Source organism: Myxocyprinus asiaticus, chromosome 17 (assembly GCF_019703515.2).
Source record: "Myxocyprinus asiaticus isolate MX2 ecotype Aquarium Trade chromosome 17, UBuf_Myxa_2, whole genome shotgun sequence".
Lineage (NCBI taxonomy): Eukaryota > Metazoa > Chordata > Actinopteri > Cypriniformes > Catostomidae > Myxocyprinus > Myxocyprinus asiaticus.
In genome coordinates this window covers 40,024,407-40,039,788 of record NC_059360.1, presented here as the reverse complement: position 1 = coordinate 40,039,788, position 15,382 = coordinate 40,024,407, and the positions used below count along the sequence as shown (strand labels likewise).

The 15,382-nt window shown below is 35.9% G+C and overlaps 3 protein-coding genes across 4 annotated transcripts in view; 2 read left to right on the top strand and 1 right to left on the bottom strand.

Annotated features, from left to right (window-relative positions):
* LOC127455432 (protein Smaug homolog 1-like) overlaps positions 1 to 15,382 on the top strand; it is a 181,351-nt gene that overhangs the window by 131,067 nt on the left and 34,902 nt on the right. The gene's annotated exons all lie outside the window — the stretch shown is intronic.
* Positions 3,455 to 5,449, bottom strand: LOC127455442 (suppressor of cytokine signaling 4-like). Its single transcript, XM_051723357.1, has 2 exons — positions 5,373 to 5,449; positions 3,455 to 4,654 (listed from the first exon to the last, which is right to left on the bottom strand). The coding sequence occupies exon 2, from the start codon at positions 4,625 to 4,627 to the stop codon at positions 3,497 to 3,499; it is 1,131 nt and encodes a 376-aa protein (XP_051579317.1). The 5' UTR covers positions 4,628 to 4,654; positions 5,373 to 5,449; the 3' UTR covers positions 3,455 to 3,496.
* Positions 10,998 to 15,310, top strand: LOC127455450 (glucosamine 6-phosphate N-acetyltransferase-like). Its single transcript, XM_051723364.1, has 6 exons — positions 10,998 to 11,144; positions 11,894 to 12,057; positions 12,165 to 12,227; positions 12,371 to 12,498; positions 12,585 to 12,646; positions 13,874 to 15,310. Exons 1-6 carry the CDS (start codon positions 11,137 to 11,139, stop codon positions 14,019 to 14,021), a joined length of 573 nt encoding a protein of 190 aa, XP_051579324.1. The 5' UTR covers positions 10,998 to 11,136; the 3' UTR covers positions 14,022 to 15,310.

Below are 15,382 nucleotides of genomic sequence, written 5' to 3'. Positions count from 1 at the left end.
CTGGAACTGCCTGCTGCTAAACTGTCTCATATGAGACATGAGCATCAATAATTTAATACAGCCTGAAGGTTGTCTGATCTAGACCTCTTCATGAGAATAGACAAATTATCCCCATTGTCTCTTTGCTAAATAATTTGATATGTAGCACAGGAAGCAGCTCTTGTATCTGCTTGTAGGGTGAAATGCAATACCAAATATTATGATAAGATTATAGGCCACATTGGGACATCTCATCTCTGCATCATTTAGCTTCTGCCTTCTGTGTCTCTGTGCATGTGTGCTTGTATTTTCCTAGTTATGAATACAAAGTAACATTCAGTCTTTTAGAATTTTTTTCTGCATTGCACAGAGCTATAAGCTATTTATCAAGGTAAATTAAGGTAAGTCAGTTGAGAGCCAGTTTTCCAAGGTGAACACACATAGTAAATGTACTAGAAATAAAATTAACCAAAGATCTTCAACTAAACCAAAGCAGTAAGATGCACTATGATAACCGATATACTCCCAAATGACAGTATAGAGGAAGATTGGATATTGATGAAAATACTGTCAAATGTGAGAATATTAATTCTCTGTTGGATACATGTAACTTATTGTATAACTTTGTCCCGAGACACCAGCACTGGAATGCTTAAAAGCACCAAGATTGACATTAGATCATTTAATCATTATGTAGAGTTTTAAACACACGTAATAGACACAACATTTTTAAAAGCGTTTTGTCACCTTGAAGTTCCTGGAAGCATCTGAGAGGTGATTTGGTGTAAGTCATGGCCCAATGAAACAAATCAGTCTCAATTTACTTGTTGATATTGCTTGTATTGGTCAGATGTTTATTGTAATTGTCATACTGCTATGTTGCTTGGAACCGCACCCAAGACTTTCATCCACTGTTGCACTTGTGTATATAGTTGAGTGACAATAAAGGGATTTGATTTGATTTGTATTTATTAGAAATGGGAAGCTACAGTATGCATTTGAATGATTTCAAAACTGAGTGGTTATGCTGGGCAAATCTATCAAATAAAACACTGTTAGTTTAATAGTATGTTATGGTTTTGCAACACAAACAAGAATGGTTTAGGCACTGGTTATTCATAGATTCAAGATGGATACCAAATCTACTATTTGAAAGTGTCAAGCCAGTTCTACAACTCTGCAACTCTGCCATCTAGTGGAATCTCTTCAGTACTATAATAGGAAATACTATCACCATTATTCATTTCCTGTTTGATCATGAAGATCTGGGGTACAGAACTCCATATTTCAAACAAATGTTTTTTCTTTTTTTAAAGAACATTAACAGAGGATAATGCTGTATACATTGTATAGATTACAATGTACATGGTACATTGATACTATATAGATGCAAAATGCAGTACAAGAAATGACAGATCAAATTAAAGGGTTACTTATCCCAAAAACGACAGTACTGTCAACATTTACTCATCCTCATACAGTTCCAAACCATATGACTTTTTCTCTTTTGTGGAAAACAAAAGGAGATGTTTGGCAAAAATATGTCTCATTTATCATTCACTTTCATCGCATAATTTTCCCAACAGTAAAAGTGAATGGTGACTAAGGCTACAGCAGGCCTTTTACTGTCTCCGACATTCACATATGACTGTCATATTTCTCCCCATAGTGGCAGTGGTGATGAACTGTAATTTTGCTCGCAATGGATTTTATTAAAATATCTGATTTTATTCACTAGGAGAAGCTACCAACGGTTTACTGTAATAATAATAAAAAAAGCTTTTTGTGATATATTTGCAACGTAAACAATCATTTCTGACTTCTATGTTCATAATTGTACAGAATACAGAAGTAGCAGGCGTTTAGTATTAAGTTTAGGTCAAAATCCATTGATATTTCTCACTTCGCGCTGATAGTTTTGCATGAATACATTACTTCCGGTCAGGCGGTCGCATACGGTCTAGTCGCAAAAAGTTGAAATATTTAATCGCAGCCGAAGCTCAAATCGGATCCAAAAATATCGCATCCGGAGACGGTCGAAATCTCACGCAGCCATCCATTGGAAATGAATGACTTCCGGTCTTTCATCTGTCAGATGTAGTGAAAAGGCAGCTTAACAGTCTGCCTTACATCTACTATTGTCTTCCAGAAGAAATCAAGTCATACAGGTTTAGAATAACATGAGGGTGAGTAAATGCTGGCAGAAGTTTCATTTTTGGGTGAACTATACCTTTAATTTTGCGAAATAGAGCAAAACATAAAGCAGAGTTTTCTCAAAATTTTAGTTTTGGGGGCTTTAGTTCATGTGTGTTTGCTTTGAGGCCATCTATGCTAGTGTTCTCCTAAGCATTGGAAATGTTACATTTTAGCAGATATATGCACAGATATATAGATTGAAAATGTAAATGTAAAATTCTCCTCTGGAAAAACTGACTAAAATATTGATGACTCATGTTGCACTGCACAGATTTGTGTCCAATCAAATGCCCTCTAGATGAGAATGCTCCTCCCCCCTTAATACAATTTGCATCTAACTAGCAAATAGCAAATCACTGTTGATAGATGTGATGTAACTAAAGCTTATTGGCTATTTTAAAAGAGAGGGGTGAGCCCTTCGATACGTCCCACCCATTGTAACTTACTGTTTCAATAACAAATATGTCAACACTGGAAAGAAAACTGCTCTCATGGAGCGATTTTATTTGTTCGTTAAAGGAATATTTCGGGTTCAGTACAAGTTATGCTTAATCGACAGCATTTGTGGCATAATATTGATTACCACAAAGATTAATTATGACTTGTCCCTCCTTTTCTTTAAAAAAGCAAAAATATGGGTTACAGTGTGGCACTTAAAATAGAAGTGAATGGGGCCAATCTGTAAACATTAAAATACTCACTATTTCAAAAGTATAGCAACAAGACATAAATATATGTGTGTTAACATGATATTAGTGAGATAAAACCTTGTTCTGTGTAAAGTTTTAGCCAATTTAACAACTTCATTGCCATGATGATGTAATGTCATCAAACCCCAAAAGCCTAAAACTACTGTAAGAATGTTGATTTAAACAATGAGTTTTAACAGAAGAATGAATGTAAGTGCTTTTATAAAATTATAAGCTTCACATTTCTGCTTTTAAACCCTTTCACTTCCATTGTTAGTGCATCACTGTAATCACGATTTTTAAAGAAAAGGAGGGAGTCAAAATTATTTTTTGTGGTAATAAACATTGTCACAAATGCTGTCGATTGATCTTAACTTGTATTGAACCTGGAATATTCCTTTAAGAGTGTTGAAACTTCAATTGATATATCCTCATATGCCCCTTTGCATATATTTGGTTTGTTTTGCAAACTAAGTTATGCCGACATCAAGTGTCTTTGTCCCACAAGGTAACTACTTTCACCATGTTGTGTTAAATGCATTTATTGTGCCTCTCATGCCCTTCAAACTGTACCATTGAAGTCAAGCAGCATTAAGCAGCATGCCATTTTGTCCCATCTTTTGTCTCAGTTTTCAAATAGCACAAGCCCCATTACATCTATAGTGATACTGCCTTAGGTAGTGCCTCAAAGTGTAAGGTAAAGGCAAGGCGTCAATACCCTGATAAGTTGTACAGCTACAGATGACCGCCCTGCACATATGCTGCAGAGAAAAAGGAAAGTTTCTTGGTAGAGGGCGAGAGAGAAGAGGCTCAAAAAATAGGCATGCGGCAGGATCACTATAATGCTTCAGCAAGCCGGTCACACTGGGATCTCTGTACATACAAGGATCACGGCCATCAAAGCTAAAGCGTTTCCCATTTTGTTCTATCCGAGCGTGGAGGGAGCGACTATAACGTCTGAAGCTAACCGAGAAGAGGTATTCATCCTGGGCAGAGTCTCGGAGCAGAAAGGTCCCTTCAGGTTGCCCTTCCAAAAGCTGCTCAGCTTCGAAGCGATCCAGAACACCCCAATAACAAGGGCTGTTGTTGATCTGAAGAAGGTCAGGCACCAAGATATAGTCAGTGTGAGCACAGCACTGGGCATCCCCATGTGGAAAAGACGGATCCCAGTCATCCAGACTAGAAGCCCCAGCAGAACTGATCTCCTCCCAGGAAATGAGTGCTGGAGGAGAGGAAGATAATAAAGGCCTTTTGGGTTCTGCTTCGATGCTTAAAGAGGGTTTAGTGTGAGTGCCGTGTTTCTTGATCAAATGCCAACACTGAGCTAGTTCAGATTTAGGTGAGAAGGGACACTTATCCTCCATTAATTCAGAAACATGAATCTTTCGTTTGGACCAAAGTAGGACGGAGAATGGACATGAGGAACCAGATTGGTGGTGATGATTGCGAAGAGGGAGACACTGGCCGACAGCGTCCTGAAACTTCTGTCTCAGAGATCGGCGTGAAAGGCCTTTTCTACATGGAGAGTCTGAATCCATTTCTCCTGGGATCGTGCAACTGCATTTTCTCTCTCGTCGTCTCCTGGGACAGGAGGAAGAACGCACGCTCTGGTCATCCATTGCTTCCCCTTCTTTCCCTCTGGGCGCTGGCTCATGGCAAGACGCACGTGAACGCTTTTTAATACTGCGGATGTAACTATCAGCACTCCAGCTCCGAAGATTCTTGGGACGTGTGTCTGAGTTTTTGGGCTTCCTCTCTGACATTGTTGCAGGTCCTTTTTTAGAGGATTGCTGCACAGAATTGGGTAACATAGTAAGATTGAGGGAGAAGAGATATGATGATCATAAATAGTAATAATAATAATTACCAGATACTAGTTATCTAATGAATGTTTTTCATACTGAATATAGCTATATAGTGTAATGAAGGCACAAAATACTAAACATTGAATGCATAGGTTATTTACACTTGTAAGAGGCTTATTAGATCTGTAGTGCCAGAGAACTTGGATTATGCAGGCAAAATTAAATAAACAGATTTAAAATAGCATATTTAATTTTTTCACAGGAAGGGTGTAAGAAGATAAGTAAAATATGTGTCCATATAGATGATATGTATTAAATGCTTAAATCCTTTTTTGATTATTGATGTGTGATTGTCAAGAATTTCATAAAAATATTTTTTTTTCATTAATTTTCATTAATTGTGGCAATTATAATACTATATGACCAAAATAAAATATGAATTGGTAATTGTATAGGCTAACTTACATTGTAAAAAAAAAAAAACCTGCAATTGTTACCTATTTCTTGACCTAACATATAAAAATGACTTTTGTTAGTGTAACCTAATCTGTTGAGTTGATTTAGTCAGATTAAATAACATCTTTACTTGAATAAATCCAGTTAATTTAGATGTTTAGGTTGCCTGACTAATTATTTTTACAGTGTACAAACAATGAACAAAGATCAATGTGTTTTATATGAAAAATAGCCAAACATATCCTACCTTCAGGATGAAATACAGGATGGAAAGTATGATGTCCTCACAGGAGAGTGGTTAATGTTTCCATGTCTGAAGTTCGTACCATGAGAGCTCGGAGTGAGCTGAAGGGAGGAAGTGTGTCTCTCCTATTTAAAACCTCTCAAGTATCAGTTCCTCTGAGGAATAATTGCCCTTCACTGGACAGAAGGGTGTACTTTTGTCAATGGGCAGTTAACTTATCATATCCAGTGATGAATATGCAGACCTCAAGAAATGACATTGAGAATATTAGATGAGAATAGGATGTATTAGTATAATCTATATCAGTATTAGGATGCATCACAATATACATATACAGTATATTCATTATAGGCTTTTTCAGTTGTGCAAAATGTGCACAATTTCACATCTTTAGCAATGTATTCTTCCCATGAACTTTGACTCACCATCAATGAATCAATGAGCTAAATGTAATTAGTCAATAATAACAGACATCTATTTGCGAAGGGCAACCTTGTTAGGAAGGAAACAGGAAATCACCTAACAGACATTGAGAGCTTTACCTCATTGATTTATTGATTAATGTGTACTTCTTTCATTTTGGAACATCCGTTAAAGATTTGCCAAGCACAAAAGCGATTTTTTGACACCCAGTTCAGACGTGGTTAGTGGTCCATTCTCAGTATCTAGCCAGAAAGAGTCAAATATCAAAAGAATAGTATCTGAGGGGATGTGCATCCGGTCTACTAAATGGATCACAAAATAAATCCAATAACTCCTTATGGCTGTGTGGTCATTAGGTGATGTCATGGTCAAGTTTTTAAATATTTTACTCTTTCATTTTTTAATGTTACAGGCAAGCTACTTTATAATGATTAATTATTCATCATAACATTTTGCATCAGGATTTCTTTAATTTCTCTCTCTCTCTCTCTCTCTCTCTCTCTCTCTCTCTCCAAATGTGTGAGTTAAGCAGGATTGGATCCAAGAGATTGAGTGATGAATTCTCTTATGATCTGTTAAAAGTGGTTGATCAGATCAGTGTGTAGAGGCACAAATGATTCAGTTGTATTATTTTTTTATGTCAGAAATTCAAGCTTATTCTCAAAATATCCAATATTCCATGTTCAGTATAAGTTATTCTCAATCGGCAGCATTTGTGGCATAAAAAAAAATAATAATAATAGACTTGTCCCTGCATTTCTTTAAAAGAGCAAAAATCGAGGGTCCAGTGAGGCACTTACAATGGAAATGAATGAGGCCAATTTTTAGAAGGTTTAAATGCAGAAATGTGAATCTTATAATTTTATAATCATGAACATTAATTCTTCTGTTAAAACTTGTGTGATATTTGATGGTTAAATAAAAATTTTTTCGGTGGTTTAGAGCGTTACATCGTCATGGCAACAAAGTTGTAAAATTGGCTATAACTTTAGACAGAAAAGGTTAGTAAGTGATTTTATCACACTAAAATCATGTTAACACTCATATTGTTTACGTCTTGTGGCTATACTTTTGAAACAGTGAGTATTTTAACGTTTACAGATTGGCCCCATTCACTTCAATTGTAAGTGCCTCACTGGAACCCAGATTTGTGCTTTTTTTTAAAGAAATGGACAAAGAAGTCGAAATTATTTTTTGTCTTAATCAACATTGCCTTAAATGCTGTCGATTGAGCTTAACTTGTATTGAACTCGGACTATTCCTTTAAGTTTGGCTTATTCTTTAGTTAATTATCTTTGATCATCCATACAAGGAGAATACAGCATCATCTTTTGCCCTCTGAATTACCAGATTGTTACCGCTACTATCACATACTTGGACTAAATTTGGATTCCCCCCAGACCACACAGAGCAGAAGTGAAAGATGTTAGGCTGGACAAAGTAACTGGATCATACAACTGGGAGAACAAGCTCCTGTATCATATAAGTGTACAAAACTGCAGCATATCTGCAAGAAATCAACTCTATGCAGAGGACGGTAACTCAGTATGCCCATTAACATGGCACAGTTTATCAAAAGGAGGGAACCTTGCCAAAGAGGTATTATACAGTATATGCCAGCTATTACCGTGTTATCGATCTGGTGCATAGCAGAGCATCCATGGACATCATGAATATTTGATTTGATTGTGTTGTCAAACTGTTAGACAAAGGCCATACAAGCCTCACACATATTTTACAAGCACTTTTTTTCAGCGTACAGTCTCGACACCTCCCCAATGACTTGTTTATGGTAATATGGAAGTTTAAGGCTCTCAGTAAACAGGCTACAGACAGAAGCTCCTGCAGTTATTATGATTCCATAGCCTGCACTGGTTCTCAGCGTGTCTGGCCAATAATATTGCATGACCATCATTCAAGTATAGATGCACTGATGTTGCTTGAGAATGGTGGCTCTTTGAGTGATGGAAAGTCTGTAATTAAATCAGCAGGAAGTCTCTGGCTCCATGGCTCTGCTGTTCATGTTCTCTCCATTGATCTGTATCTGTATCTGAACAGCTGCTGGAACTACTGTTGCAACAGAGGTGCTCTGGATACACTGTAAAAATGTCAATAAATTAAAGAGGAAAGAATTTAGAAAGGCCACAGTAAAAACCTGTTAACTGGTTAGCTGTAAGTTAGCTTACCACTCACGGTGGAAATAATATTCAATTTAACAAAAAGATACATATCATTTTACTGTAAAAAATATTGTTTTTTTAAAGTACAAAGAATGAATTACAATAATAATTTACAGTAAAATCTTTATTATATTATGCAAGACAAAAACAAAAACCTAAAATAAAGATATTATTTTAAAAGAAGAAAGCCATTAAAGACAAACAGACTGTATTTCCATGATTTGTATCTTCCACTCAATGTAATGATCCATGGCAATGTCATGTGAACTTGTATATCAGCTTTCTGCAGGCCTTTTTTGTGCTTTCAGCCTCCCTATTTCCCACAAGGTTCATTCAATACCTGCTGTCTCCCTGCTTCCCTTTTCATGCATAAAGTTATTGAGCTTATTAAGAATGCCTCTAGCATTTTTAAACAGTAATAGGAGATGCATTATGGAGTTACTACACTGTCACATGTGCTTTGTCTCAGTACTATCATTATTTCATTAAATGTGTGCGCTACACATTAATAAGCCACACTTAAAGGAATTGTTCACCAAGAAATGAAAATTCTCTCATCATTTACTCACCCTCATGCTATTGCATTCTGCTAAACACAAATAGCTCTGTAGGTCCATACAATGCAAGTGAATGGTGGTCAGAAATTTGAAACGGCAAAAAGCATATAAAGGTAGCATAAAAGTAATTCATATGACTCCAGTGGTTAAATACATCTTCAGAAGTGCTTTAATAGGTGTCGGTGAGAAACAGATCAATATTTAAGTCTTCTCTAAAATTATCCTCTCTGCCCAGTAGGTGGAGACATTAGGGATGTCATAAAATATTGATATATCGATTACTGTATCAGCACATAAATTTATCCATATATTTTTAAGGCATAAATATATTAAAATAAGCTGACATTCAATTTAGAAGCCTATTTTGTGTGCTTTCCAATTTACTCAATGGACATTCTGTTTAATAGTAGTGTAATAGCGTTGGGAGATCACAAGAGGGTGATATATAATTTACTGAAGCCAGGTCACAGGTAGGAAAAGCACAGTATCACACACAGAGGACAAGCTGATGCGGCGCAGAAGAAGGCTGTCCAAATTTACAAAGTTTTTTGTACTTCAACAGTGACGTTGATTAGTTTGCAGGTTAGTTTATGATACTGGTGTAACTGCACAAAGTGAACAATTAGAAATGGCGACGTTTATTATGCAATTTCTCTGTATGTAGCCTTGAGTAGGTCTTTCATTCAAGCTGTCAAACCACTAAAAGACAAACTTGTTACTGATAATACTACATTGTAAAGGCTTTATGAAAGACAATAGTCGATATAAACAATAGTAGTGTGTTAAAGTAAATAATCTTTGTCCTTTGATAATGATTTAGGTCGAATTTAATGGAAAACGATGCAAACTGTTCTCCGTGGCACTGCAGAATTTTGATGCTGAGCGTTGCCGGTGTGTGCATACCTTTGTAGAAAATAATTGTTAAAAATTTTAGAATGCACCATGTCGTCCGCTGGATGCAGTGCGCGACCCGCTTTGATTTACCCAGCCACTCACACCTTACCAAACTTGTGTTGAGGAATAACCTACCACCCACACCTTTCACACCCACACGCATCTGAAGATATGGATTTAACCTCTGGATTCAAATGGATTACTTTTATGCTGCCTTTTTGTGCTTTTTGGGGCTTCAAAGTTCTGGCCACCATTCACTTGCATTGAATGGACCAACCAAGCTGAAATATTCTTCTAAAAATCTTCATTTGTGTATGACAGAAAGTCATACACTTCTAGGATGGCATAAGGGAGAGTAAACGATGAGAGCATTTTTGGTTGGACTTTTCCTTTAAGACTTCATTACAATCATAAATCATAAAATCATTTTTGAAGTCGAACGGATGAATTTGACGAATTTGATAAAGACAAGCCGTAAGGAACACATGTATGACACTTTTATGGTGCTTTTGTGTTCTTTTTTAAAGCTTAATTCATAGTAATTGCTCCTTTTGTGTTCCATGCAAGAAAGAAAGTCATATGGGTTTGGTATGACATGAAAGTGAGTATATGATCACAGAATTCCCATTTTTGTGTCAACTATTCCTTTTTAGCTTCATTAATGTATTTCTAAATTAGGCCTACCAGAATAATTTGTTTACCAATATTTCAATGTTGAGTCATTGATAATATGGAAAATTTAGCAAAACTGGAATTACTGAAAATAACTGACCATCTGGAGGTCTGTTTTTAATGTTATATTTTACTAGTATACTTTATATAAAGTTCAGAAATGTAAGAAAATGGGTATAAGAACATGGTTCTGACTTGGAATCAATGGATTCTATCTTAAATTCCTTTTTGGCCTCCACATCCTGCAGATATTGAAAGTAGCTTAAAAATTCATTAGAAATATGTTTGTCATTTTTTCTTTTTGTTTTTGTTTAGACACTTAGGAAACTACGTTAGAGAATGAAGAGTGACATATTGCAGTAACTGATGCTACTGAGTATGTCTGAGTATGCAGTTTACACATCTTGTCCTTAGCAGAAGTCAAGAGTATACTCGAAACAGGTGGACAGAAAGATTTACACCTCCCATTACACCTTTTTGTTTTCTGTTGTTAAATGGTAGTAAAGTTGACAGACATCATTTTATCTAGACAGTCTTGTCGAACCAGAATATCAGAGATTCCTTGTTCAATGAAAGCAAATAAAAAAAATTAAAAAAACAGACCAATATCTCAGAATCAGTTTGTAAACTGGAAAGTTTCCTGCTGAACACCTTTTCCCTAGACGGATACAGACGTCATTGTACCGCGCCCACTTTAAAACTCCGCGCCACGTCATATTCCACGCACGCATTCAGATGATGAGGGGCTGTTACCCGTATTCCGACAAGCCCCGCCCTTTATTTCATCACACTTTGCAATGATTGGTGCGCACTACTTACAAGCATTCTACGATTGGACAGTTGAGACGTCATTCTTTCATATGAACCAACCACAACAAACAGTGATTGGCTTAAGGGCGGGATTTGTCGCAAAACAGGTGGGACAAAAATAATAACGCAAAAGGAGGAAGTGTGTCATGCAGAAACATTGAAGCTCTGTGGGTTCGAGTTGCTAGAATCCATTCAACGATTTCAGGAGAAGCGAGAGCAGTCGATATCCATATGTCTCCGTAAGTACATCACTGACTTTAATTTAAATCGATATTACGTGTATGAATCTAAAGTAGTTTGATCGCGAGCTCTATTGACGTTTCATTGTACAAATGGGAATTTTCATACTGTATATACAATTTGGGGGAGTTGAGGTTGATGCTCCACGGGCAGAGGATAAGTAGATCGAAATAAGGGATATAAGTTCATTTAAAATATTAAAACTAATATAATTAAATCCTGGCCGTGGTAACTGTATTCTTAATAATTTGAATGGTGACCACTGGCATTTAAATGCTTTATTAGGGGCTGTCATAAATTGTTTTGTGATTTTCTATGGTACTACTCAATAACTGCAATAATGTGTTTTTTATTGTAAATACTTGTATAGGGATAACCTACAACTTGGTTAGAATAACTGCATGTTAAACTGTATGTATATATTAAATTGAATTCGTTTGATCTTGTGGCACACTTGCTTACTTCACTTAACACTGTCAATAATACACTCTCAAAAGAGTAGAAACCCGGACAAGGTGTGTCTTAAATTGCTGCTGTGTCCTGTACTGAATATCAAAAGGTCTGATTTTTTTTTTTTTTTTTTCAAGGACAGACACCTGTCACTGGACACAACTTTGAATTGTAAATGTTTGGATGATCAAAGTCCAAATAAATGGTTGCCAGTAGCATTTATTGACTGGAATGCTTGATCCTTGATAAGGCTGTATAATCGAATTATCATTGATAAAGTTGTATTATTTCATTCTAGGGCCTCTGGTATGTTGCTTGACGAAACCCCGCTTTTCGATCCATTTCTGCTCAAGGAGCTGGACTGGAGCAGCAACACTGTCCACTTCTCACCCCCAATTTCCCCCTCTCAGCCTGGGGAGGGTCTGGTCCTTCGTCCTCTCTGTACTGCTGACCTAGACAGAGGTACTGGTTAACTTTTTAGTTCTGTTCAGCGATGTGCACTCTGTCCACTCATGTTTAGTATCGGCAAACATCATGATCGACATGTGTTTGTTGTTTTGCCTTTTTAGGCTTCTATAAGGTTTTATCACAGCTCACAGTAGCCGGGGATGTCACAGAGGAGAAGTTCAAAGGTATCACAAGCAGTTAATACTGACAACCCATTGTCATATTGTGGTTTAAATGGATAATATAGGTAAAAGACAAGTTAAATAGATAGCAAACATATCGAAACTATGATTTCATTGAGTCTTTCCTGCTAATTTACTTTTTTCAGCAAATTTTGAACATATGAAAAGAAGCGGAGACTATTATGTCATAGTGGTGGAAGACACAAATCTTGGACAAATTGTTGCCACAGCAACACTTATCATAGAAAACAAATTCATCCATGCTTGTGCAAAGGTACTTGACTTGTTAAAATGCTGTTTGCAATTCAGTTTCATATGACAGAGTTCTAGTATATAATCCAGGCTTTTTGTATTTGGCAGAGGGGGCGTGTGGAGGAAGTGGTTGTGAGTGATGTATGCAGAGGCAAACAACTTGGAAAACTGTGAGTTTGAGTTTTGAACACACATCTTCATTCTTTTTATATGATGAAATATATTCCATTCAAAGACTGATGACTAGAGTTTTAAATATTTATTGACATGTCATAAAAAAAAGCAATGAGTCATGAGAAGCTGTGTGTTACAGTGATTTATAGTGCCTAAAACCACTGGAATGCATGGACTTGAGTAATGCTTTTTTAAATTCTGCAACTAAGACACGTTCAAAACATGTTTAATAAAGTCTATATTTTATAAGATGAATAATGATCCAAATAAACAGTTCCTCTGCCATGTAATAAAGTTAATTATCCTAACCATGGGCTGTTTGCAGCGTAGCAACTTGGCGCATTATTATAGAATTTGCGGTCAGGTGTGCATTTGTAGTCGTTTTACAGCGGCTCATCCAATCAGAATTTAGAGTTGGAACTATTCATTTTATAATCTGATTAGTGGTAATTCATTTTTATTTTGAAGGGGTAGTTCATCCAAAAATGAAAATTCTCTCATCATTTACACACCCTCATACTATCCCAGATGTGTTTGACTTTCTTTTTTCTGATGAACACAAACAAAGATTTTTAGAAGAATATTTCAGCAACAGAGGTCCATACAATGCAAGTGAATGGGCACCAACATTTTTAAGCAACAAAAAGCAAATAAAGGCAGCCTAAAAGTAATCCACACAACTCCAGTGGTTAAATCCATATATTCAGAAGCAATAAGATAGGTGTGGGTGAGAAACAGATAAATATTTAAGTCCTTTTTTTTTTACTATAAATTCTCCTCCCAGCCCAGTAGGTGGCGATATGCCGAAGATTGCAAACACCAAAAAAAAAAAAGAATGTGAAAGTGGGGCTTGATACTAAAAGGACTTAAATATTGATCTGTTTCTCACCCACACCTATCATATTTCTTCTGAAGACATGAATTAAACCACTGGAGTCTTACGGATTACTTTTATGCTGCCTTTATGTGCTTTTGGAGCTTCAAAGATTTGGTACCCATTTATTTGCATTGCAAGGACCTACAGAGCTGAGATATTCTTCTAAAAATCTTTGTGTTCAGCAGAAGAAAGTCATACACAGATCTGGTTATGGCATGAGGGCGAGTAAATAGTGAGAGAATATTCATTTTGGGTGAACTATCCCTTTAAAACTGTATTATATGTTTTAATTTTGCTAGGATTAAAAGTAGAGGTATAAACTATCAGTTTTGTTTTTGTTTTATAGGTTGGTATCAACATTGACTCTCCTCAGCAAAAAGTTGCAGTGCTACAAAGTAACACTGGAGTGTGCACCGAAAAATGTGGAATTCTATAAGAAGTTTGGCTTCTCTGCATCAGATGAGACTTACATGCAGTGCCGGTTCTTTCATTGACCTGAACAAGAACTAGAACATCACGTTCTATGAATGTTAGCTTGGACAACGTCCACACTAATCTGTTAAAGTTTGAAAACTCTGTTTTCAGTTTCCTATCACTTTTCCAAAGTATGCGGTTATGGAGAATGTTTCCATTTTCAGTGTAGGAAAATGCCGTTCCAGCGTGTATGAAAGGCACAAACGTAGCACAATTACTGCGTTTTCAAACTAAAACAGATAAGTGTGGATGTGGCCTTCGATCAGACTACCTCGAAGTTGCACCTTTTTAGTCAGCAAAAATAATATTACAAAACGGTATATCTTTATAATTTAATTACACGTTATGCAGTCATAACAAATTATAACTTCAGAACACAGAACTGGACTTTCAGAAACGTTCTGTCTAAATGTCAGCAGTCAGTGTCAAGCACTATTGAAAGTTATTCAGTTATTTATTTATAAAATATGACTCTGCCATGAAAATTTGCTAGAGGAATAAATAAGATCTAATCATATGTGTGGTCAACACTGTAAACCACAGAAAAATAACACTGTGGCCTATTAGAGAAGACAATTATAGGGCTATGTACTTGAATATTTTCTAATGGAAAGATTTAATGCAAAGATACTTTTCTGTTCAAGGGGATGTAATTTCTCAGTATCTCAGAAACTGTTTTGAAATCATTTTTAAAACTGAATGCTTATGGGATTTTCCCCTCTTTTCTTAAAATTATGCTGTGGGAAAATGTACCAAACCTCAAATCACATTTGGCATTCTATAAGCAAGTTCCATGAAAGCGGTATAGAATCTTTTAAAATTTATTTAAAATGTATTTAAAATGTTTTGCAGGTACTCCGCTTCCATGTAGAGAACAATAATAAGAGAACTAAGTTTACATCTTATTTATTATGTCTTTTTTCCCCTCAAATTTCTGGCTCTAACCTTAGCAATTGCTGGTAATTATATTGAATCAATAGTTATGTGTAAAACCAAAAGGCAAATTAATAACTTTAAAATATTTCAAAATGCAATGAAAGCATACCTTTGTACAAATTCACTTATTTTTATACTTTTACTGGTAGCAGTTAGACAAATAAGGTGCTTCCACATGCTTTTTCTGTGTGGTTCTCTTATCAATCAATCAGCAACTGAATATGTTGCAGTGGTGTTTTTTTTTTTTTTCTTGTTTTTTCTTTTATAACTTATGTAAAGAAACTGATGGATTGAAACCATAAAACAAGTGGGTGAATGGGTCGAAATGTAACTTTAAATATAAATAAAATGTCAAGTACATATTGTACTTCAATGAATTTGCTTTGATTTTTAATTAAGTTGGAATTTCATTCTAAATCTATTAACACCCACAATACAGACCTTA

Coding starts and splice junctions, on each gene's coding strand:
- LOC127455442 (XM_051723357.1), bottom strand. CDS start 4,627: ATGTCAGAGAGGAAGCCCAAAAACTCAGACACACGTCCCAAGAATCTT.
- LOC127455450 (XM_051723364.1), top strand. Junction 12,499..12,584: donor TCATCCATGCTTGTGCAAAG/GTACTTGACTTG, acceptor TGTATTTGGCAG/AGGGGGCGTGTGGAGGAAGT. Junction 12,647..13,873: donor GGCAAACAACTTGGAAAACT/GTGAGTTTGAGT, acceptor TTTGTTTTATAG/GTTGGTATCAACATTGACTC.